Below are 26326 nucleotides of genomic sequence, written 5' to 3' on the forward strand. Positions count from 1 at the left end.
ATAGCTGTTATAGAGATATTATATAGCTGTTATAGAGATGTAATAGATATATTATAGAGATGTTAATCGAGATGTTATAGAGATGTAATAGATATATTATAGAGATGTTAATCGAGATGTTATAGAGATGTAATAGATATATTATAGAGATGTTATAGATATATTATAGAGATGTTATAGATATATTATAGAGATGTTATAGATATATTATAGAGATGTTATAGATATATTATAGAGATGTTATATAGCTGTTATAGAGATGTTATAGATATATTATAGAAATGTTATATAGCTGTTATAGAGATGTTATAGATATATTATAGAAATGTTATATAGCTGTTATAGATATATTATAGAGATGTTATAGATATGTTATAGAGATGTTATAGAGATATTATAGATATATTATAGATATATTATAGAGATGTTATAGATATATTATAGAGATGTTATAGATATATTATAGAGATGTTATAGATATATTATAGAGATGTTATAGATATATTATAGATATATTATAGAGATGTTATAGATATATTATAGAGATGTTACAGAGATGTTTATGTAATTACCCCACGCAGGTGTAAAGCAGTGAGACAAGGGTAGTCTATACCACGGGCAGGTACAGCGCTGAAATATGCTGACTGGAACGCAGCTTTTCCATTGATGACTGAGAAGCGCGCGGTTGTCTCCCTGTTGATGCAATAGATGGTCCCATCCAGCGCTGCGCATCTAAAGGGAACCTCGCTGCCCGGGAACATTGATCTGTACTCCGACCACTTTTTGGTTGCTGTATTGTACTGGATGATGGTGACACAGTCCTGGCGTAAGCCAAAGCTATAGAGAATGCGGCCAATGGCCACCATGTCACAGGGTCGGCACCAGCAGGCATTATAATGACGTTTTGTCCACCGGTCACGGCTGGGTTTGTATTTGAAGAGACAGTAATCTAAATCTCTCCCTTTGATGTATATCTTTCCTGCACATGTGGCAGCTTCATGAGATACTGGAAATGAGCCTTTGGGTAGGGGCGCTGCAAAGGTCCAGGTGTCTGACCTTGGATTGTACTTCTCCATAGTATGTGAGCCTTTTCCTCCTATGGCATACAGGAAGCCGTCAAGTGGGATGAGCTTTAGATGGGATCCTGCCTCTAACATTGGCGCAAGTTGGCGCCATATACCAATGAGGGGGTTGTAACTAGGGATGAGCGGGTTCGGATTTCTGAAATCCGAACCCCCCCGAGCCCCCCCCCGATCCGAGTCTGATCCGAGTCAGGCTCGACTTTTCCTGCCTGACTCGGATCTGAAATCGAGGCAAAACGTCATCATCCCGCCTTCCGGGTCTCGCGGGTTTTGGATTCTATATAAGTACCCGCATCGGCGCCATTTTCTCACTCGGCTGCGGACAATGAAGAGGGAGGGTAGGAGTTAGGGCTGGCTGGGCTGTGTAGTGTAGTGCTGTGCAGTGCTGCTGTTGTCCATAGGGGCTGTGTCCACTCCTCCAAAGTCCATAGGGGCTGGCTGTGTTGTGCTGTGCTGCTGTTGTCCGTAGGGGCTGTGTCCACTCCAAAGTCCTGTGCAGTGTCCCAGTCCTAAAGGGGTGTTGTAGTGTTGTCCAGGGGGTGCTCTGTCCATCAGGGGTGCTCCCCCCAAGTGCAAAAAAAATAAATATTTTTTCTGTGTTTGTGAATTGTGTGCGCAGTAGCCGCACGTGCATCAACAAAGTAGTGCCAAGCGTGCGCCTGTGTCATAGGTAAAGGGCCGGCTGGCTTGACCGTTAAAGGGTGCTGTAACCCCCAAAGTGCACTCCAAAAAAAATTAAAAAATATTTTCTGTGTTTGTGAATTGTGTGCACTGTGGCTGCACGTGCATCAACAAAGGAGCAGCGCCAAGCGTGCACCTGTGTCCCATAAGTAAAGGGCCGGCTGGCTTGTCCGTTAAAGGGTGCTGTAACCCCCAAAGGGCACTCCAAACAAAATAAAAAAATATATTTTTTTGTGTTTGTGAATTGTGTGAGCAGTAGCCGCACGTGCATCAACAAAGTAGCGCCAAGCGTGTGCCTGTGTCATAGGTAAAGGGCCGGCTGGCTTGACCGTTAAAGGGTGCTGAAACACCCAAAGTGCACTCCAAACAAAATAAAAAAATATATATTTTTTGAGTTTGTTAATTGTGTGCGCAGTAGCCGCACGTGCTGCCAAGCGTTCGCCTGTGTCATAAGTAAAGGGCCGGCTGGCTTGACCGTTAAAGGGTGCTGTAACCCCCAAAGTGCACTCCAAACAAAATAACAAAATATTTTCTGTGTTTGTGAATTTTGTGCACTGTGGCTGCACGTGCATCAACAAAGTAGCAGCGCCAAGCGTGCGTCTGTCTGTTAAAGGGTTTTGTAACCCCCAAAGTGCACTCCAACAAAAATAAAACATTTTCTTCTGTGTTTGTGAATTGTCTGCACTGTACGTGCATCCTCAAAGCAGCAGCGCCAAGCGTGCGTCTGTCTGTTAAAGGGTGGTGTAAACCCCAAAGTGCGCTCCACAATGAATTAAAAACATTTTTTTTTTCTGTCTTTGTGAATTGTGTGGGCTGTAGCTGCACGTGCATCAACAAAGGAGCAGCGCCAAGCGTGCGCCTGTGTCCCATAAGTAAAGAGCCGGCTGGCTCATTTCTTAAAGGGTGGTGTAACCCACAAAGGGCCTGATTCAGAGCCGAACGCTCTGACCAGAGCGCTCGCTCTGAATCAGGGCCCTCCTTCATGAAAATGGAGCGGCCTCCTGGCCGCTCGCATAGCTGTGGGTGACCGCCCACAGCATATGCGAGCGTCCATGATGATGGTCGCGATGGTCTTGACCATCGCGACCATCGGGCTTGCGATGGAGACCCTACGGTAGGGCCTCGCTGCCGCAAGCCCTGGAGTGCGAGACCCGGAGCGATGGAGAGCCCGTCGCTCGCAGGGTCTCGCGCATGCGCACGACGGAGCTCCCTCCGTCGTGCGTATGCGCAGTGGGGGAACATCGACCTGCTTGCGAGCGTCCTGCGCTCGCGAGCGGGTCTGAATAACCCCCAAAGTGCACTAGTCTCCAACAAAAATAAAAAATTATTTTCTGTGTTTGTGTGCGCCTTAGCCGCACATATATATCAATATAACATAAATGGAGGACCAAACTTTCTCCGATAAAAATAAAATAGGGAGAGATCAAGAACCACTTCCTCCTAGTGCTGAAGCTGCTGCCACTAGTCATGACATACAATACGATAACATGCTATCAACATCGTCTGCCAAGGCCGATGCCCAATGTCATAGTAGAGGGCACATATAATCCCAAATGACAAAGTACAGGAAAATGACCTTGAAAAAAACATTTAAATCATCTGAAGAGAAACGTAAACATGCCAATATGCCATTTACGACACGGAGTGGCAAGGAACGGCTAAGGTCTTTCCCTATGTTCATGACTAGTAGTTCAGCTTCACATGACGATGGAAGCCCTCCTCCCGGCAGGCAGGGCGCCGGAGCGTCCGAAAAGGGGGCGTGGTTATGAAAAGGGTGTGTGTCTATAAGACGCGTCCCCTTTTTGTCATACTTGGGGGCGTGCCCGGCGCTTACGGACATGCCGGGCAGCCCCCAAACGCTGCAGAAAGGGAGAATAGATGCCGGGCGCATGCGCCCGGCGTCTATTCTCCGGCGGTGACCGGGTCACCGCATGTTTGTCCACCCACGGGACACTGCGTCCCGCGGGTGAGAACAGCTCCCGCAGGCTGTTAGGGCAGGGCGCTTTTTCCCCTCCTCCTGGAGGCAGGGTGCTTTTTGCTCTCCAGAAGGAGGGCAGGGCGCCGCGCCCCGCTAAAACAGCCTAGCGGGAACGCTACCATATGTAAAGGTGAAATAAGTAGGGGTAGGGACGATAACCACCTAGGAACATCCTCCCTTATATGGCACCTGCAGCGCGTTCATAAAAAGTTGCTGTCAAGTTCAGAAACTTTGGCTAAGACTGTAAGCAGTCCAGGGACACCTAAATCCGTTGTCCTGTTTTATCCAAGCGCCTGCAAACCACACCGGCAAGTCCCTCCTCGTCAATTTCCTCCTTAGTCAGGATCGGAAGTAGTCCTACAAGCCATATCACTGGCATGACTGACTCTCCTATCCTGGATTCCTCCGGAGGATCTTGCATTGCTACGCCTCCTGCTGCCGCTGCTGCTGTTGCTGCTGCTGGGAGTCGTTCATCATCCCAGAGAGGAAGTAGGAACACCACTACTTTTACTAAACAATTGACCCTCCAACAGTCCTTAGCGAGGAGGATGAAGTACGACAGCAGTCATCCTGAAGCAAAACGTATAACTGAGGCCTTGACTGCTATGTTGGTGTTAGACGTGCGTCCGGTATCCACAATTGGTGCAGTGGGATTTAGACAATTGATGGAGGTAGTGTGTCCCCGGTTCCAAATCCCGTCTAGATTCCACTTCACTAGGCAGGCGATACCAAGACTGTACAGAAACGTCAGAAAAAGAGTCCTCAGTGTCCTGAAAAATGCGGTTGTACCCAATGTCCACTTAACCACGGACATGTGGACAAGTGTAACAGGGCAGACTAAGGACTATATGACTGTGACAGCCCACTGGGTAGATGTATCACCTTACGCAGCAACAACAGCAGCGTCACCAGTAGCAGCATCTCAGAAACGCCAGCTTGTTCCAAGGCAGGCTACGCTGTGTATCACCGGTTTCAGCAAGAGGCACACCGCCGACAACCTCTTAGAGAAACTGAGGGAAATCATCGCCCAGTGGCTTACCCCACTTAGACTCTCCTGGGGATTTGTGATATCTGACAACGCCACCAATATTGTGCGGGCATTACATCTGGACAAATTCCAGCATGTCCCATGTTTTGCTCACACAATAAACTTGGTGGTGCAGAATTTTCCGAAAAGCGACAGGGGCGTGCAGGAGACGCTTTGGGTGGCCCGAAAAATTTCTGGCCACTTTCGCCATTCAGCGACTGCGTGCCGAAGACTGGAGCGCCAGCAAACACTCTTGAACCTGCCCCGCCATCACCTGAAGCAAGAGGTTGTGACGTGGTGGAACTCAACCCTCTATATGCTTCAGAGGATGGAGGAGCAGCAAAAGGCCATTCAAGCCTATTCATCCACCTATGACATAGGCAAAGGAGGGGGTATGCACCTGACTCAAGCGCAGTGGAGAATGATTTCCGTGTTGTGCAAGGTTCTCCAGCCCTTCAAACTTGCCACACGTCAAGTCAGTTCAGACACTGCCAGCTTGAGTCAGGTCATTCCCCTCATCAGGCTTTTGCAGAAGCAGCTGGAGAAAGTGAAGGAGGAGCTAAGACGGAGCGATTCCGCTCGGCATGTGGGACTTGTGGATGAAGCCCTTCATTCGCTTTGCCAGGATTCCAGGGTTGTCAGTCTGTTGAAATCAGACCACTACATTTTGACCACCATGCTCGATCCTAGGTTTAAAGTCTATGTCGTGTCTCTCTTTCCGGCCGACACAAGCCTGCAGAGGTGCAAAGACCTGCTGGTGAAAACACTGTCAGCTGAAGCGGAACGTGACACGTCAACAGCTCCTTCTTCATTTTCTCCCGCAACTGGGGCTGCCAGGAAAAAACTTAGGTATCCTAAGCAACCCGCTGGCAGTGATGCACGGCAGGCAGGACCAAGTTTGGACATCTAGTCCGGACTGAAGGACCTGGCAACAATTACTGACATGTCTACTGTCACTGCATATGATACTGTCACCATTGACAGACTGGTGGAGGATTACATCGGTGACAGCATCCAAGTAGGCATGTTAGACAGTCCGTACCTGTACTGGCAGGAAAAAGAGGCAATTTGGAGGCCCCTGTACAAACTGGCTCTATTTTACCTGAGTTGCCCCCCCTCCAGTGTGTACTCCGAAAGAGTGTTTAGTGCAGCCGGGAACCTTGTCAGCGAAAGGCGTAGGAGGTTGCTTCCACAAAATGTGGAGAAGATGATGTTCATAAAAATGAATTATCAACTCTTCCAGGGAGACCAGCCTCCAGAACGTACAGAGGGACCTGTGGTGGTGGATTCCAGCAGGTACGAGTTAATATTCTGTGAGGATGAGGATGTACACAACACTGAAGAGGGTGAGGAATCGGAGGATGAGGACGACATCTTTAATCCGTAGAGCCAGTTTGTGCAGGGACAGATTAATTGCCAGCTTGTTTTGTGGGGGCCCAAACAAACCAATCATTTCAGCCACAGTCGTGTGGCAGACCCTGGCGCTGAAATGATTGGTTTGTTAAAGTGTGCATGTCCTGTTTATACAACATAAGGGTGGGTGGGAGGGCCCACGGACAATTCCATCTTGCACCTCTTTTTTTTCTTTGCATTATGTACTGTTTGGGGCTTAGTTTTTCAAACTGCCATCCTGTCTGCCACTGCAGTGTCACTCCTAGATGGGCCACGTGTTTGTGCTGCCCACTCGTATCGCTTAGCATAGTCATCCAGCTACCTCGATGCAACCTTTTGGACATAAAAACACTATTGTGAGGTGTTCAGAATAGACTGGAAATGAGTGGAAATTAAGGTTATTGAGGTTAATAATAGCATAGGAGCAGAAAAACCCACAAATTCTGTGATTTTAGCTGTTTTTATGCTTTTTTTCAAAAAAATACAGATCCAAAACACAAAACCCAGAACCCAAAACACGGAAGGGTGGTTTTGGCAAAACCAATCCAGATCCAAAACACGAAGAAAGATCCAGATCCAAAACCAAAACACAAAACACGAAAAGTGGCCGGTGCACACCCCTAGTTGTAACACATGAATTTGTTAGAGTATACTGTGCCCTCATTGGTATTTTGTACGCCTCCTGCAACAAACAGGTAGTTATAAGAGAGAGCAGATGCTGCACCCTATCAGGCAGGCTTCCTCTGGGATGGTAGTCATCATTTTCCAGCTGTTTGTTTCCATACTCAGGGAGTATAGTTGAGCTCTGTCCTGAGATTGATCTGCCTGCGCTGTACACTCGATGTCTGTACTCAGGTCAGATGTTCTCCTCGCCTCAACTTTACACAGCGAAATGGTTCACGTCATTCTCATCTGGAGAATCAGCTTTCTCTCTGAGCCAGTCAAGCATCCATAAATGGCAGAGTCTTTCAGCACATTCAGGTAGTTGCCACTAAGTACGGTGTAATTTCTTGTAGAAGTCCTGGCACACGGTTATTTCTTGCCGACTGTAACAGTGGTAGGCAGCTTCCCAGTGTCAGGTGAAATCTCTCTGCTCCTTCTCTACACTGGAAGCGCTTTGGAATGGGAAGCTCTGGATTCTCCACTATATCGGCATTGGGTATTACTGCACACAATGGCCCTCATTCAGAGGCGCTCGGAAAATGCGAGCGGTCGCTCTGCATGTGGACGGCCGCTTGGGTTTTGAAGTGCGGCCTCCTGGTCGCTAGCTAAGCGTGATAGAAGCTATGTGGTGACTGTGTTGCCTTTAAAAGCCATAACTGGCAGGTAAGCTTTAAACCAGTTAACATATTGTCAGTTTGAACTCTGTGATAGCAGCTACCAGGTTTCCATAAGTATGATATATAGTGTAGGACCTGCAGAGAAATGGGGTCCCGTGATGTGGGCTGCAGGCTTAAACGCATTGATCAGTCCATGAACCAAAACCCCATTATTTATTTATTATTGTGAGTATTTATATTTAACAATGGTGAGTGCTGAGTTTTCTGTTTTTATTTATTTAAGCAATGTGGTTACAAGCCACTTGCACCCCAGTCCTGGGAAATGCGAGTGCAGTGGATTTCTGATTTTGTGTGTATGTGTATGTATGTATGTGTGTATATATATAATATATATATATATATATATATATATATATATATATATACAGGGCTATTTTTCAGAAAAAATAGGTTCAGGATGGAGCTACTGGGGGTGGAGCTATAGTAAAACAATGTTATATAGAATGATTGATTGATTGATTGATATATAGTATTTAGAAAAGAAGGCATTGAAAAGGGACGTTTTACCCCATGAAGGGATAGTTGGATTTGATCACTTATCACTTGTTTGCACATTGTACTGCTGCCTGCCAATTGTTATTCATGAAGTGCCATAACTCTCACATATATAAATATGTGAATATAAGTATATACACAGACAGAATGGGAAGAATAGGCGGAGGAAGGACAGAATAGGAAGAATAGGTGGAGGAGTAGCAATGTATGTCAAGGAAAGCATAAATACTAGGTTAATACATAGTATTGAAGAGAAAATCGAGGGCCTGATTCAGACCCGCTTGCGAGCACTGAGCGCTCGCAAGCGGGTCGATGTTGGCCCAGTGCACATGCGCACGACGGACCCGGCCAAGCCGTCGCTATGGGTCTCGTACCAAAGGGGGCGTGCTGTCAATGGTGAGTGACAGCATGCCCCCTTTGGTGGGCGTGCCAGGGGCGTGGCTGCCCAGACGGAGGCATTCCCATGGGAACGCCTACCGTCTAGGGCCGGCCCCACTGACATCACAAGTGATGTCAGTGGGAGTGCTTTTGGCTCTGTCAGAGCCAAAAGCACTCCAGGACTTGCAGCAACGAGACCCTACCACAAGGGTCTCGTCGCAAGCCCGATGGTCGCGATGGTCTTGACCATCGCGATCATCTTTTTGGCCGCTCGCTATAGCTGTGGGTGGTCACCCACAGCTATGCGAGTGGCCAAGAGGCCGCTCTAAAAAAAGAGAAGGACAGCCCTGATTCAGAGCGAGCGCTCTGTCAGAACGTCCGGCTCTGAATCAGGGCCCGAGTCCCTTTGGGTGACTATAGAAACAGGGAAGAAAGTGATTCTTCGTATTGGGGTGATCTACAGACCACCAGGTCAGGAAGAGGAACTGGACAATAAACTACTGCAGGACATCACTAAAATGGCATTAAAAGGAGAGGTTATTATCATGGGAGATTTTAATCTACCCGATATAAACTGGGAGGTGTATGTGGCAAGTTGCACTAGAAGTAGGGACATCCTGAATTCATTGCAGGGAGCAATTGGTGAGGGAGCCCACTCGGAAAGATGCAATATTAGACTTAATACTTACAAATGGAGACAGAATATCGGATGTAAAAGTGGGTGAAAACCTGGGATCCAGTGATCATCAAGCAGTATGGTTCAGAATAAATACAGATACTGACTGGAATTGGTATGAAATACCTAGCCTAACCCTAACCCTCCCTCCCCCTAGCCTAACCCTCCCGGGGGGGTGCCTAACCCTAAGTCCCCCCCGGGTGCGCTAACCCTCCCCCTCCCGCGGCTGTCTGCTCGCGGCACCCGTCATCCCTTCGATCGGGATGCCGGGCGCCGGTCTCCCGTCGTCGGTTAAATGAGCGGCGTCTACATCTAGACGCCGTGCATTTCACCCTCGCCGGGAAGTCGGCTGTCGGTATAATGTCGGCCGGCTTCCCGATTGCATCCCATACTGACTCACCCCATACAAAAACAAAGGTGTTAGATTTTAGAACGGCTGATTTTGCAAGGATGGGAAGATGTTTAAGCAAATCTTTGGAGAAACTTGAAAGGAGTGCAGGTGAGGTGGGAAAATTTAAAAAGTGCAATATTAAAGGCAACAGACCTTTGTATCAAAAGGGTTAGGAAAACCACAAGGAAAAGGAAGCCAGTGTGGTTTGGGAAAGAGGTAGCAAGTATTGTGAAAGCAAAAAAGATAGCCTTTAGGAAATACAAGTATACGCAAAATAATGAAGACAAAGAGGATTATCTTGTAAAACAGAAGGAGGCTAGATAAGTAATCAGATGTGCAAAGGCAAAAGCTGAGGAGAAAATTGCACAGTCAGTGGGTAAAGGGGGCAAAACTTTTTTTAAGTATATAAGCGAAAGGAGAAAAACAAAAGGTGGAATGAAAAGACTAAAGACAGAAAGAGGGAGTCTTGTTGAGGGAGACAATGTAATAGCTGATCATCTTAATAATTATTTTTGTTCAGTATTCACTACTGAGAGAGAGGGAAAGGGGCCACAGTTAAGTTGCAGGTGTAATCATAAAAATGAGATAGGCCTTCTCCTCTGTAAATGTGCTTGTTCCTAACAGAAATCTCAAAGCTGAAAGTGGATAAATCAATGGGGCCAGATGGGATACATCCAAGTATACTAACAGAGCTGAAAGGGGTGCTGGTAACACCATTAACAGAATTATTCAACCAGTCACTAGCTACTGGAGTAATTCCAGAGGACTGGAAAAGAGCAAACGTTGTCCCACTGTACAAAAGTGGAAGCAAGGAAGAGGCAAGCAACTACCGTCCAGTGAGCCTTACGTCAGTAGTTGGGAAATTGATGGAAACACTCTTAAAAGAAAGAGTCGTAGATTATCTCAGGAAAAATTACTTCACAGAAAGGGTAGTGGACAAGTGGAATAGCCTCTCATCAGAGGTTGTAGAGGCTATGACAGTAGAGCAATTTAAAAATGCATGGGATAGACATAAGGATATCCTTCAGAAGAAGTAAGTATCAATAAGGGTTGAGGTAATAATATGTTTAAAATGGGGCAGACTCGATGGGCCAAGTGGTTCTTATCTGCCGTCAAATTCTACGTTTCTAAACGCACACACACTCTGACCTCATCCATCCAGGATAAAGTACGGACCAGCATATAAAAGTCTTTATTGAAGAAAAAGCATAGGCTAGGACAGTGGTCTCCAACCTGCAGCTCGCGGTCTTAATTTTGGTAGCTCACCTAGCTGCAGTACTGCCGAGTCAACTAGGAGGAAGTGACTTCTGACATGTGCTCCCCCGTGGTATTGACGCCATGGGTGGAGCCACAGGGAAGCATGTCAGGCGATTGCCACAGCCTCTACAGCAATCACCTGATGTGCTTCCTCGTGGTTCCACCCATGGTGTCTACGCTACGGCGGAGCGATCGACTCTCGCCCAACCCAGCCAAAAATATCACACAGCAGCCCTGCCTATATCTTTTGCTCCTCTACTGCACGTACCTCCTTGGAGCCGGTAATTAACAGTGAAATGTGCCTGTACTTAAACTTTATTTACAAACTACAACAATATCACTGTAATAATTAAATGCATTTTTTTTTTTTCTATTTAACTTTTTTATTTTTTTCATTAAATGACCCTCAATTGTTCGGTTATTTTAGTAGCTCTTCAGGAGGTTTGATTTTTCTAAAGTATCTTACACCTCAATTAACATTGGAGACCACTGGGCTAGGACATCTCAGAAGGTGTCTGACAGTCGTTTCAACCACTCTCTGGCAGTTTTCCTCACAGAAAATATTCAATGAACACTATGGACCTCATTCAGAGGCGCTCGCAAAATGCGAGCGCTCGCTCTGAATGAGGGCGGCCGCATCTATTTTCCTGCCCGGCCTCCTGGCCGCTCGCTAGGCTGTGGGTGACCACCAACAGCTTTAGCGAGCGGCCAGGTTGATGGTCGCGATGGTCAAGACCATCTCGACCATCGATGCTTGCATTGAGACCCTTGTGGTAGGGTCTCGTCTGCCACAAGCCCCAGTGAGCTTTCGGCTCGTGATGTCAGTGGGGCCGTCCCCAAACTTCAGGCGGTCCGTCGGGAACGCCTCCGTTTGGCAAGCCACCCCCCCCCCCCCGAGTCGCCTACAAAATGGTGCGGGCGCCGCCCCTTTTGTAGTAAGCCCCGGAGCGAGAGAATTTCTCTCTCGCTCCGGGGCGGGCGCACGCACAGTGCGGCCGCTGCGTGTGCGCAGGGCCTCTACATCGACCCGCTTGCGAGTGCATCGGCGCTTGCGAGCGGGTCTGAATGAGAGCTTATGTGTACTGACACCTTTCTATCATAGCCAACATTCGCTTTTTCAGCAATTTGTGCTACAGTAGATTTATAGTGGGATTGGACCAGACGGACTAGCCTTTGCTCCCCACGAGCCTTGGGCGCCCATGTCCCTGTCTCTGGTTAACTAGTTGTTCTTTCTTGGACCACTTTTGGTAGGTACTAACTACTGCATACTGGGAATAGCCCACAAGACCTGCTGCTTTGGAGATGCTCTGACCCAGCCATCTGTCCATCACAATTTGGCCCTTGTCAAAGTTTCCCTGCTTCCAACACTTCAACCTAAAGAACTGACTGTTCACTTGCTGCCTAATATATCCCTCCCCTTGTCAGGTGCCAAGATAATCAGTGTTATTCACGTCACCTGTGTTGTCCTTTAATTATACATGTTTCAGAGCTCAAGTATATCATTTTAATTGTTACCAACCCATATCAGGTAATGTACTGAGTAGCTGAGAGGTAATGGGGGAGGTGAGTGATCCACAGACAAAAGGATAATCCTGGCTTTAATTTAGGGATTGGAAAGACCAACATTGAAATCTTCCTCTGAGAATTATCAGTTTTATCACCGTGACTCAGAGCTTCTCTTATAACGTAATACTGCCTGGTAATGGGAGGCTAATCAGTACAGTCAGCATACCTTACTGCTAATTACTCCCTATTACCCATTGGAATGCTGCTATTAGTAGAATGCAATGTTTTATAGGAAACTGAAGCTTCCGAGCTAAAGGTGAAACATTGTAATACGTATCTCTCTCCATGTGCAGTACCATCCTCACTGTCTAGGAGGGGAGGTGGTGGAAATCCTGGCTGTCGGAATGCCAGTCAGACTCCTGGAGCCGGCATCCCGGAGGGTTAGGTTTAGGCACTAGGGGGAGAGGGATAGGATTAGGCACTGGGTTGGGGGGGGGGTTAGGGTTAAACAGTAGGGAGGGAGGGTTAGGTTTGGGCACTAGGGGGAGAGGGTTAGGATTAGGCACTGGGGGGGGGGCAGGGTTAGGGTTAAACAGTAGGGAGGGAGGGTTAGGTTTGGGCACTAGGGGGAGAGGGTAGGGATTAGGCACTGGGGGGGCAGGGTTAGGTTTAGGCACTAGAGTAGGAGGTTAGGTTTAGGGTGCGGGTGGGTTAGGATACTTACTGTCAGGTGTCAGTATACTAACCCTGTTGGGATGCCGACATTGGGATTCTGACTGCCGGGAATCTGAGCGCCAACATCTCGTACCAACCCTCTGCAAGCTCTCAGTATACAGTAACAGTGAGGATGCTCTCTTGATCATGGCCAGGTATGAGTTGCCTGTAAATGGAAGAGTGAGTGGTTCATGTAGAATGACCGGTACATACAGTATAATAAAGTTACTTACAAGGCAGATTGTATTTTCGGACCAGTCAGACGCTCAGGTGTTAAGGACTATTTCCGAGATATGACATCAACCAATCAGCAGGAAGCTAAAAGTAATATTTATATACTATATATTTATATACTATATGATTACAGAGGAATTGTGTATAATTTTTTCATATATCTTCTATAATAATTTAAACATTTTGGAAGATAGTGAATACTATCAGAGGAAGTTGAACATTTGGATCTTGGCGCTGCAGGATTGACATATTGTATTGTATATTTTGTATTGAATTAAGCAGCTGACTGACAGGTGCTGTTGTCAGAGATCTCTGAGCGCTCTACAGTAAGCCCAAGTATAGGTTATATTCATTAAGGCAGGTATATTATGAGTATATGCAAAGTATAAAAGAGCTTCAGGTATGCTTGAAAAAAACCTTTGTCTGGGAATACCCTAAAAGGTTAACACTGAGCTGCTAAAACTTTTTTTAAATGAAAACTTAGTCTCTTTTTATGGCTCTCTATTAAGTATTATATAACATTGTCAAGTGACGTATAACATTCCCTGCATCAATTGTGCTCTCCTGGCTAATGTCCCAATGATTAGCATATGCAATTCACGTGTCTGTGGTGTGATAACCAAATGCACCTAAATGTGTACTGTCTGTTCTTTACTTGGATGAGTAAATATAATCATCAGGTGATATGTACTGTACAGTGCACTTGTATGGACTTAGCTGAGACACTACACCTTAAATAACAACATGCCAGCCGTAGAGAGCACTATATGGATTTGAACACTGACGATCTACATCTGCTTAGCTAATTGGTAACGGTATGAATGAAAATCCCTTTCTTCTTCATGTTCTTGTGAATGGCTTAGACGGTACAACCCTTATCTGTTATGCCCCTAACATGGACCGTCATCCTGAGACGTCTCTGTCAGTCTCTTCTACGTAAATGCCTCATTTTATCCATAGTTGTTATTTTACAAGATATATATGTGTGTGAGCTGTCCACAGGGTGTGAGCTGCACACGCCATAGTCCTGTATGCACAGAAGCAGCTCCCTGGGATTCATGTACAGTAATGTTACATGTTACTGACAGGAGGTCTGTTCAGTTTTCACCTAAATTTAGTATTTTTTTCTATCTTTCTAGATCGTTTCCAATCATTTTTCTGAGCAGGCGACAGTTTTCCATGTCTGTGTTTTCTGACGGTGTCGGTATTTCTTTGTTAGAGCCCTGGAGGTAAAACGCAGAGAAGAAGAGCAGAAGGAGCAGAGGTTTCGAGAACAAGTCCTTCAGCAAAGAAAGCTAAAGTTTCAGGAGGCGACAGAGAAGTTCCAGCGGGCACATCTCCCCCCGTCCCAGCGCCGGAGAGCCGGTCAGTAGCCTAAATAATGAAAGTCACAACTTATTTACAGCCAAACATTAATATATCTAATAAGTGAGTTACAGTTGTATGTGATAGTCTGGGCACACCTGGTTATCTGCATGTATCATGGAGTGTAAGTGACGGGGAGCCAGCACAGCCTGCGGGATACAAGCTGAAACGTGACATAGTTATGCTCAGTATAATGCACAATTACCATTTATACTGACGTGAAAAGAAAAACAGAAAACAGTGACTGTGTCAGCTGCAGAAGCACTGATGTCTCCTTACCCAGCTTTGCACTTAGTAACTAGGGTGGCACCAGATCTCGCGCTTACGTTTTGCCAGTGTACTGTATTATCCCGCTGCCGTCACTACTGTACTATACCTAACGGGCGCCTTGACTCAGAGTTGTGCACTAATGCTGCAACGTCTGTGTACGCAGCTGCTGTGCACAAATATGCAAATGTCGCAGGCACGGAAGAATGTATTAAGACGCCCAACTGCGGCTTTTTTTCTTGCCTATGGAATTGCAGATGCCGGATGGGATGCCCCTGAAACGGTCGCTACACACCTGCGCTCTTTGCTGCCGCTCTCTGTTGCCGCACACAAAGGCTCCCTGACTGTCATTAGCACTGCAAATAAATAGTCACTGCGAGCAACTATGGTAATGTACCTGTAGTGCGACTCAGACGCATGCGCAAATATCTGATTATCGCTCAACTGTGTAAACATCAGAATAGCGTATATCTCTGAATCAGGCCCATAGCGCTTTAATTTTCACAAAATGTACACAAATATATGCGTAAAATTAGGGGAAAAGTAGCAAAGAGCGTGAAGACTAATCAACATTGATGCCTATACAGAAGACTGACACTGCGGCTAAAGGTGGAAAATCATGTTGTGTATATGTGTATATATATATATATATATATATACACAGGTTGAGTCTCCCATTTCCAAAATGCTTGGGACTTGGTGTATTTTGGATATCAGAGTATTTAGTATTTTGGAATATGTGCATACTATAATTAAATATCTTGGGAATAGGACCCAGATTTAAGCACAGAATGCATTTATGTTTTATATATATTAAGAATTGTCAATTTTTATTAGGTATACATTAAAATATCCCATTGAGGGTTATGTCCAGCGAAATAGAGGTTAAAAACTTAAGTAGATAGTGTGATCAGAATTAGTAAGAAATTGTGAATAAAATAAAACAGTACAGTATCCTCACTGTGTGACCTCTTCTTTATTCAAATAAAGCTGTTTGTGGACATCTCAGTAATATTGTCTTTGTCATTACTTATTATGCAGTTTGCAACATGTGATTGTATATAGCAATATTTCGTTACACAAATTCCCTGCTTATAGGATAATTACTAATCACAGGGTTTTAACAGTGAGTTCCTTGATACTGATTAGCACTGATATATTTACCTATTGTGATTTATATTTTATCAGTGCTAATCAGTATCAAGGAACTCACTGTTAAAACCCTGTGATTATTAATTATCCTATAAGCAGGGAATTTGTGTAACGAAATATTGCTATATACAATCACATGTTGCAAACTGAATAATAAGTAATGACAAAGACAATATTACTGAGATGTCCACAAACAGCTTTATTTGAATAAAGAAAAGGTCACACAGTGAGGATACTGTACTGTTTTATTTTATTCACAATTCCTTACTAATTCTGGGCCTGATTCAGAGCCACTCGTAAGCAGCAGCTCGTTCGCTCCGAGCGATGTTTGGCCAACTGCGCATGCGTACGGATCGTTATACGCATGCGCGAACCAGTCAGTGCGGCCGAAATTCATGTGCTCGCAAAATAGCGAATGCCTGCTATTTTGAGTGACAGAATGAGGCGTATGTGGATGGTAACGGGAAGGTGCTTGAAAACGGGAAGTGGAGATCCGATCGCAGGCGTGCTTAAAGGTCAAAACGGGCGTTTTATGGGTGTGCATAATTAAAACAGCAGCGTCATTGACCACGTCACTGGGATTTTTTTAAGCCAGAACTGCTCGCAAAATTGTGGTAGCAAAAACCAACCACAAGAATAGCGAGCAGCTCATACTCTGGTCGATGTAAAAAAATAGCCTGCACCCCTGGGAATGACATTTAAAAACGAACTGTGTCAAAAAAAGTTTAAAAAAAAAATAGGGACACCCCAAAAAATGAATTTAAAAATTGGGGTGAAAAAAAAAATGGGAAAAAATTGTTTAAGAATATGGAAATAGGTTCAGGGCTATTCTGCAAGTATGCGGCAGGTGTTTTCTAGAATAGATTTATAGTGGCAGGTGCACAATTGCAGAATTTTTAAAAACTTACTTTAGGGACTTAAAAATATGCTAGTACCCATTTTCATGTATCCCAAATTTGATGGGACCACTTAAAAAAACGAAAAAAATAACCTAAGTGCTCTTCTGCATCACTTCTTCAATGTCGGGAAAAAAACACCTGCTGCGGCTATTTAAATCCCCGACTTACAATTAAAGGCTAAAACGGGGGTACCCATAGTGATCCCCCATGTTTTTACAACTTCAGGGGGGTCTTACAATTATTTTAAGGAAAAATTCTTAACTTTACGCAAATCCAACTTCGGAGTTTCCCGTTTTCGTTAATTTTATTTTGAATACGGGGATAAGCGGGAGCGCGCACCATACCTTTACGCAGAAAAAAACTCCGATATGAAACGTTAACTTCGCCAGGGAAGTTAACCTTTCATATTGAATACCCCTCTTAGTCTTTCATTCCTGTAAATATGTCATTGATCATTTAGAGATACGTTTTGTATTATTGTTCTGCTGAATTATCCAACCTCAGCTTCTTACCTGACTCTGGGACATCCCAGGATTTGTTTCTGTTCAGTAGAATCCATATCTCACCTGGGCAATATGACACTGGCTGCCATACAAGCATGGAAATGAGCAAGATGTAGATAGGCCTCACATTTGTTGTATGTAGGTTAGGTATTGTCTTTTGGACCTAGATAAATATCTATTATCATGTTCATCCTTAGGAATTAATATGTTGTTATTAGTTTATATATCCTTTATACCAAATAATTTGATGAATACATTTTGCATCATTGCTAGGGTTTGTTTTGTTTCCGTTTTATATCTCTTTACTCCATTTTCTCATTGGAAAGTTTATCTAGCAATTTACTAAATGTATTTCAGTCCAGGGTCATCAATCATTTGGAAACATGCTGAACCTGACGATATCGTCAGGTTGGCCAGCATGTTTGAAAGATGACAGATGTCTAAACGACCAGCGGGCACGCGCATCGCTGGTCGTTTTAGGCACTTTTGCAACTGATTTGCAAACGTTCGAACGATCGTTATCGTTCAATCGTTCAACTTAATCGTAGTGGATACCCCCCTTAACAAGGCATGGAGTTATTTTATTTCCATTTGTGGCTCTTTCTACATACAAATATGGATTTGCATAAAGAAGGCTTTCCCTTGTTTGTAAATGATATCAGTGCTCTCTGCAGGACAATTACAGGTCTGGTGCAGGACTCTCCCAGCTGATCAGACGCTGTGCAGCTGGGAGGGGAGCACTGTGCTTGCAGATCTACTACACTAATGATTTCACTGTTATTTTATATTTGTCTTGTAGTTTATACTGTTCATAAAAGGCCAACACCAAAGCTTGAAGATGCACTCGACCAAATTCAGGGATCTCTCTCCTCCACCTTCTACTATATATCAAATCATAGAAGTCCTAATCATACAAGGTACGCTACTTCATTATCCACTGTTACTAAACCAGAAATGTTGCATTTTCTATGAGCACTTCAGCTGCTGCTGTACCTCATTACAGTATATTCACAGCAGGACGGCACCAAGCACTGCGGTATTATACATGGGTGATAACATGATTACATGAATAGTAGTGACCGTTCTCGCACATAACTGGGTTCCTAGAATAACTCATATTCTCAGAGTCTTCAGTGTTGTCAACTTTTCTCTTTGTAGAACTTATCATGTTACTGGGAAAAAAGCTAAAACTCTAAAGCTGGCCATACACTGGCTGTTCCTGTGTCTGTGCGGATCAGTAGATTCCATTTACAGTACTATACACATCTGGCTATTCGGCATTCGTGTGCCCTGGGACTGGGTCACATAGGGGCTTTGTAGCATGGTTGGCAGGTGATTTCCCACATCGGTCGAGAGCGGTCTTTTGCCCGCTGGAGTTGTTGATTGTTTTGGGACCTACACATGACTATATCGGGGCAGCATTGTCATTATTACTCCATGTACGGACAGGAAAACATTTCCGCTTTTGATGCATTTACTATAGAGCAGGACAAACTGTAATAGTAAAGTGTTCATAAAATGTTAACTACATTCTCTCTACCTTATGTTAAGAACAACAGACGCTCCTTCCAGTTTGTCATCGATAGGAAACTCCACGTTTCATAAAAAGCAACAACCGGCCACAAAGTTGAGTTTTGAAAAGATATTTCAGGAAAAGTCAGCAATTCAGTTGGACAGTAATCAGCTCTACTTCCAGCACAGACTAGAGGAAGCCCAGCGCCTTCTAGAGGAGCAACATCTCAGCAACGTGCAGGTATGGAGCGTGTCAGGAGGGCAGAGACACTTACTATAGAGACATAGAATGTGACGGCAGATAAGAACCACTAGGCCCATCTAGTCTGTCCCTTTAGGGTATTAGGGTTAGGGGATTAGTCATGGGCCCCTCACTTGCTACACAATGGCGGGATTACCGGCAGTATGAAGCGGGACCACGATGACGCGATTACAGGACCCCTGTAAGTTATACGTTTCATTATTTTATTCTTTAAGTCTTTTGCCATGGAATGGTTGTGCATCTTCCTTTGTTACCTTGTCTGGCTGTATGGGAACGGTTAACATTTTATAGGGTTTAGTGCAATCACAGCTACAGATGTGTCCTCACTTTCTAGGCATCCTTACATCATATGGCGCGAGACCCTCTGAGGAGTAGTGGACCATATTCTTCTTTAAATCTTGCGTCTTTGTCACATTGCAAACTTAGCGGGAAGCCGCTCACTATGTAGCAGAGACGCTGGGCTGTGACTTTCACGGCCCAGGTATTGGTATTACACACGTACAAAGTCGTAGATGATGCACAATGTAAAAGCTGCGGCTGCTTGCTCCCACGTTCTTGTTACACAGATTCAGAATGTCGCACACCAGATTGATGAGTGTAAGCTGTCAATGTCGTTTTGTCGCTCCAAGTTGTTTTATTTGTGCAAATAGGGATGCCGTCAAAATGCCGACGGACGGGAAGCCGTCTGACTAAAACCCAACGTCTAAATCCTGACGCGAGACTAAAGACAGGCGTTGAAATCCTGACGCCCCTCTAGATCCCGACGCCGGAATCTAGACAGACGGCTTCCCGAACAATGGTAAGCCGGGCAGTGTTAGCGCTTAGCCGCGGGGAGAGGTGGGGGTTACGTTAGGGAACCCCCGGGGGGACAGGGCTAAGCACCACCACGGGGTGGTTAGGTGTAGGGTGCGGGGAGGGGGGTTTAGAGTTAGGCACCACCGGGGGGAGGTTAGGGTTAGGCGCCACCCCGGGGGGTTAGGTTTAGGGTGCGGGGAGGGGGGGTTAGATTTAGGCATCACTGGGGGGCGGTTAGGGTTAGGCACCACTAAGGGAGGGTTAGGGTACTTAACAGCCCAGTCGGGATCCTGATGGTTTGAGCTTCCAGTGTTGGTATTAAGTCCCCCGGCATTACATCCGGCAGCATTACATACCGATTCCGTGCAAATAGACTCCCCGGTGGCGCACTGAGAGAGGCTATTTGGCACGACTGAAGCAAAGGTAAGAAAGGACAAATCTGTAATATTGTAGTCCATCGGGTTCAGTATTTTCCTCTCAGCAGTTCAGTTTACAACCACTAGATGCCACTAACTTACTTAGGCAAAAGCAGAACCTCTATTCACAAGTACAGTGACTGAGTGTGGATAGTACAGTGACTGAGTGTGGATAGTACAGTATCTGTGGCCGACAGGATGTGTCTGAAATTGTTCATTTGAGATGTCTTGTATAGCAGAGAGGTCAGGATTTATTTCAGTTTAGCTCGCATAGTGGTGAATAATGAAAATAACAACTATATTTAATATGACAGTAGTACACACCTGTATGTCTGTCTGGTCCACATGTATATATTCTGTACGTTTGGAGTGCTGTATACTCACTTTTTTATTAATGATCAGTTGAGGTCCAGCATAATTCAAAATAGAATTTCCCTGTACATTGATTGTGCAGCCTATTTCACTACCAAGATAGCAAAACTCCTTTATACTGTACATTGGGCCTGATTCAGAGCCACTCGTAAGCGGCAGCTCGTTCGCTCCGAGCGATGTTTGGCCAACTGCGCATGCGTACGGATCGTTATACGCATGCGCAAACCAGTCAGTGCGGTCGAAATTCATGTGCTCGCAAAATAGCGAATGCCTGATAATTTGAGTGACAGAATGAGGCGTATGTGGGTGGTAACAGGGGAAGGTGCTTGAAAACGGGGAGTGGAGATCCGAACGCAGGCGTGCTTAAAGGTCAAAACGGGCGGTTTATGGGTGTGCATAATTAAAACAGCAGCGTCATTGACCACGTCACTGGGTTATTTTATAGCCAGAACTGCTCGCAAAATTGTGGTAGCAAAAACCGACCACAAGAATAGCGAGCAGTTCATACCCTAGTCGATGTACTCGATTAATCTAATAAATAGCGGACATGACGTAGGATGCGAGCGGCCAGGGGGCGTTGTTTCCCAAAAAACGACCACAAGTTTTGTTCGCTCGTTCAGACCTAGAGGCGTGAACAGACCGCAAACAGCGAACGGTTCATTTGAATATCCACCCCCATTTTCTGGACGAGCGAGCGCTAATTGCGTCCGGCTCTGAATCAGGCCCATAGTGTGTACATGTCATTGTGTTTGGAGGCTGTGTGTCAGTTTGTGTTCTCATAGTTGTTGTATTTAAACCCCTAATACAGTTGTTACAATTTACATTAAAACCGCTAAAAGAAATCCTCAAACCTTATAAAAAATAAAGCAATATAATTCACAACTGACAAGCAAACCAAAAAAAAATGGAAAGGTCCCTTAATTTATAGATAAATATATAAAATATCTGTCCCTTTATTATTGCCAATAATTATATTGCAACATTTTTAGTTGGAATTTAAATGTATTTGTTTCTAAATATTCAAGCACTGGTACAAAATCTGCAAATACAAGATAAATAGGGAGTCGGGGCATTTATGACAAGTGGTCGGGAAGAAAAGAGGGGATGTTCCTATAGCAACTAATCAGATTGTAGCTGTCATGTTTCTTTGTGGTGTTTACAAGATGAAAGCTAGGCTAAAATGAGGGAGGTGGTACATATTACCATTCTGGACAGTTGTGGTACTATCCTACTGTAAAAAACAATAGTTTAATTCTATTTTCAACACTATTACCCCTGCACCAACCAAAAATGCCTAAACTCACCCGAGATTACAATATCGACCAGACACGATTCTTAGTAACTTTACCCCCTATAGCGCTAAAGCATCATCATCTTAACCATTATACCCTTCCTATCACCTTCCTCCTGCTCCTTCCCTAAGAACAGGATGTAGTTAATAGACCTACAATTGGGATGCAGGCTGCCGAAATGCTGGCGCCGGAATCCCTACGTGGAGATGCAGTCGCCGGAATCCAGACAGCCGGCATCCCGATCGTACGTATAGCGGGCGCCGTTAGCTGTTAGCCGCGGGTGGCGAAGGTTAGGTTTAGGCACCACGAGGGGTTAGGGTTAGGCTGCGGGAGGGGGGAGGTTAGGGTTAGGCACTAAGGGGGGAGGATTAGGTTTAGGCACTAACCGGGAGGGTTATGCTGCGGGTTAGGGAGGTTTACGGTTAGGATACAGGAAAGGAGGGTTAGGGGGTAAAGGGGGGAGAATTAGAGTACTTACTGTGCCCCTGTTGGGATTCTCAGCATCGGGATGCAGCTGTCTGTCTTTTGACAGCCGGCAGCCCGAGTGTTGGGCTCCCATACCCAACCCAGAACACCACCTTCTAGCACAGAATCTCACCCCACCTGTATCTCTATATTTTGGACTGGTCATTATTGCTTACATTACTAACGGTCCTCTGGTTTAGTCCCATTGGTGACTTTCAGACCTATGCTAAGCACCAATATTAAACACTGTAATGCAAATAGAGATAAAGGGCCTGATTCAGTCACACGCAATGCTGATTTGTTTGTAACTGCGCATGCATGAAAACTCCTAAAAATGCCAACGCCGCAATGCATTAGTCAAAGTGTGCGCACAAAAGAGCATCTCTAGATTGTGTTTTAGGCTGCACAATCTGCAAATGTGTGTAACTCATATACAGACGTGGACATACAGTATAAGCGTGCAGATGTGTGTAACTCATATACAGACGTGGACATATAAGCGTGCAGATGTGTGTAACTCCTATACAGACGTGGATATACAAGCATGCAGATGTGTGTAACTCATATACAGACGTGGACATATAAGCGCGCAGATGTGTGTAACTCATATACAGACGTGGACATATAAGCGTGCAGATGTGTGTAACTCATATACAGACGTGGATATACAAGCATGCAGATGTGTGTAACTCATATACAGACGTGGACATATAAGCATGCAGATGTGTGAAACTCCTATACAGACGTGGACATATAAGCATGCAGATGTGTGTAGCTCATATATAAGCGTGCAGATGTGTGTAACTTATAAACAGACGTGGAAATATAAGCGTGCAGATGTGTAACTCCTATACAGACGTGGACATATAAGCGTGCAGATGTGTGTAATTTATAAACAGATGTGGACATATAAGCGTGCAGATGTGTATAACTCATATACAGATGTGGGCATATAAGCATGCAGATGTGTGTAACTGATATACAGACGTAGACATATAAGCGTGCAGATGTGTGTAACTCATATACAGATGTGGACATATAAGCGTGCAGATGTGTATAACTCATATACAGACGTGGACATATAAGCGTGCAGATTTGTGTAACTCTTTACAGATGTGGACATATAAGCGTGCAGATGTGTGTAACTCATACAGATGTGGACATATAAGCGTGCAGATGTGTGTAACTCATATACAGACGTGGACATATAAGCGTGCAGATGTGTGTAACTCATATACAGATGTGGACATATAAGCGTGCAGATGTGTGTAACTCATATACAGATGTGGACATATAAGCGTGCAGGTGCATATTTCTGTGCCTGCAAATAGACTTATTTTACGCTCAACTTTAAATCACCCCCTTTATTGTAAGTTACGTATTTCATAATTAATTTGCTTTTCAATCTATTATAATGCTTTGTTTATTATTCATTTATTCATATATCTGTCTTGGTATGTAAGCCCGGAGTTTGTTATTTATATAAATGTTAGGGTTTTATTGTTGATCAGTTTGAATGTTTTAACATTGTACATGTTGACTGTATAGTACAGTATTACGTAGTCTCATTGATTTACTGAACTGCAGCACGTTCCGCAAGCAAACATTTCAGGTTTGGTTTTGCTCCAACATGTTCCTGGAGGAATTCAGAGAGCACGTCTCCCAGTCATCCTTTCCCCCACTAACAAATAATGACATCCCTCCAAGTCTCACATTTCCCTGTTTACAATCTATCCATAACACAGCTGCATTGTGAAGTCTTTATTCATGTCACACGTCACTCAGAACATTGTGAGATATGTGAATTTTAATCCCTTTAAACTGCCCTATCCATCAACAGCCAATCATAATCTTCATGTTGTGATCGTGTCCTTTTTATTTTATTGTGCAACATAGTTTTAATGTTGTTTACTGGTAGCAGTCGGTAGTTTCATATAGCGCAGGGTTTATCACATTATTTCACATCATAATTGTCATGATGCCTAAACTGGCTAGACACTTAGGAACTGAGGGTCTGATTCAGACATCTACGTTCATTCGATGATGAACGTACATGTCCGATGCTTTCCGGGTCTGCGACTGCTCAGGACCCATTCTGCACATGTGCAGAACGGGTCCTGCGATTACACTCGCAGACCCTCCCCCCAAGCCACAGTGTGATGGACATGCGGCGCATGGGGGGGAAGGAGCGGGGGCTTGTCTGGTCACCGTTCCCGGAAACAGGGGCAGACGTTCAGGCTGCGGAAAGCTTCAGCTCCCGCGGCCTGACCAAAGGAGCTACCCGTCGCAATGGTTGCTATGGTGATCCCAGCCTGTGACGTCGGTCGCAGTGCTGGGGTTGCTACTGCATCAAGGAGATATCTGACACCTCCTTCCGCATTTGCATCCGAGATGGCCGGATTTGCACAGCCGCCTGTGTACAACTCTGCAAATCCGTCCATCTCCGGATCAGGCCTTGAGTCGGAAGTCATGTCTACCTCTATTTGTGGTTGCCGTCTGCGACTTAATGTAAATGCCGCTACAAAGAACTTTGCGGTGTTCACCCTTGCATCCGATTGTCCAAAGACTGAGACGCCCGCTGTCAGTGTCTGTAGAAGCAGAAGTATCGATTGAAGCGATTGGACGCTACCATCGATTGAACCATCAAAACTCGCACCAGCCCTGTGGCAGGTGCAGTTTCTCCACCCGAGTATGGCCTATAATATGAGTGGCATAATATGTGATATAATTATATAAATGGTCTGAGTAACCAGTGCACATGGTGGCCCTATGACTACCACTCCTACAGGCTGTGCTGTAGGATCATGGACAGTGACTCTGTTGCTCTGAGCTATGGGTGACCGGCAGGAGTTATAGACCATGCAGGTTGGTGGCTGGAGCTGTTAGCAGCAAGTAGACTTAGCAACTATGCCCATGTAATAATCTTTCTGATGATATTTATAGTAGGGTAGACAAGGGACTATTTGCGGAGACTTTATTTCATTATTAAAGTTAGTCTGCCGGGATTAGCAAATAAATCCTTGTGACGCAGATGGATGAGCCCGGCCGCCATGATTTGGGAGGACCTGAGTAGTGACGGTCAGCCAGCAGCGCGATATTAACATATTAACATACTGGTTGAATGAGAAAAGGGTGTATCCTAGCAATACCTCCTAATTGTTTGTAATTAGAACATTGTAACAATAACAGCGCAATAAATAGTCCTGACGGCAGACACATTTTATTGTTCTGTCTGTCACCAATTGTTCTCCTTACAGTCACACACATATACATATTAACCTCTTGCTCGTATGTTAGATTTACCCTAATAATAAAACAATGAGAGCAATGCAAAAGAAAAAGCAATGCCAAAACTCTCAAACCCTGTTATTGGGTGTGGACGTCACACCTCTTCCTCTGTGTAATTCTGCTGCAGGGGGATAAAGGGTTTGGTACACAGTTTGTACGTTTCTTAAGGGTAACCGAGTAACTGCAGGGGGATAAAGGGTTTGGTACACGGTTTGTACGTGTCTTAGGAGTAATCCAGTAATTGCAGGGCGATAAAGGGTTTGGTACACAGGGCCTGATTCAGAGCCGCTCGTAAGCGGCCGCTCGTTCGCTCCGAGCCATGTTCGCACAACTGCGCATGCGTATGGGTGTAATGCACATGCGCCAACGGGGAGTGGAGATCCGAACGCAGGCGTGCCAAACGGTCAAAACGGGCTTTTAAGGCTGCGCATAATTAACAAAGCAGCGTCATCGACCACGTCACTTGGTTGTCTCTTAGCCTGAACTGTTCGCATGATTGCGGTAGGAAAATCCTACCACAAGCACTGCGAGCAGTTCAGTCGCCTTTCGATGTACTCGATTAATCAAATAAATAGCTGAGATGACGT

At 45.0% G+C, this 26326-nt stretch overlaps 1 protein-coding gene and 1 pseudogene across 3 annotated transcripts in view; one reads left to right on the forward strand and one right to left on the reverse strand.

The window, feature by feature from the left end:
* Positions 1-26326, forward strand: part of CEP126 (centrosomal protein 126) — a 94857-nt gene that overhangs the window by 29608 nt on the left and 38923 nt on the right. Inside the window, exons 1-4 of one of the 3 annotated variants that reach the window (XM_088456691.1) lie at positions 14178-14242; positions 14371-14516; positions 18137-18254; positions 18889-19090. In XM_088456691.1, the coding sequence (XP_088312817.1) occupies positions 14220-14242; positions 14371-14516; positions 18137-18254; positions 18889-19090 (489 nt within the window). In that variant the 5' untranslated portion in view covers positions 14178-14219. Of the gene's footprint in view, positions 1-14177; positions 14243-14370; positions 14517-18136; positions 18255-18888; positions 19091-26326 lie in introns of those variants that run through there. The other 2 variants (XM_088456690.1, XM_088456692.1) reach the window with 2 other exon arrangements.
* Positions 561-7477, reverse strand: LOC148477456 (kelch domain-containing protein 7B-like; annotated as a pseudogene).

Source organism: Taudactylus pleione, unplaced genomic scaffold, assembly GCF_031769625.1.
Source record: "Taudactylus pleione unplaced genomic scaffold, aTauple2 ptg000711l, whole genome shotgun sequence".
Classification (NCBI taxonomy): Eukaryota; Metazoa; Chordata; class Amphibia; order Anura; family Myobatrachidae; genus Taudactylus; species Taudactylus pleione.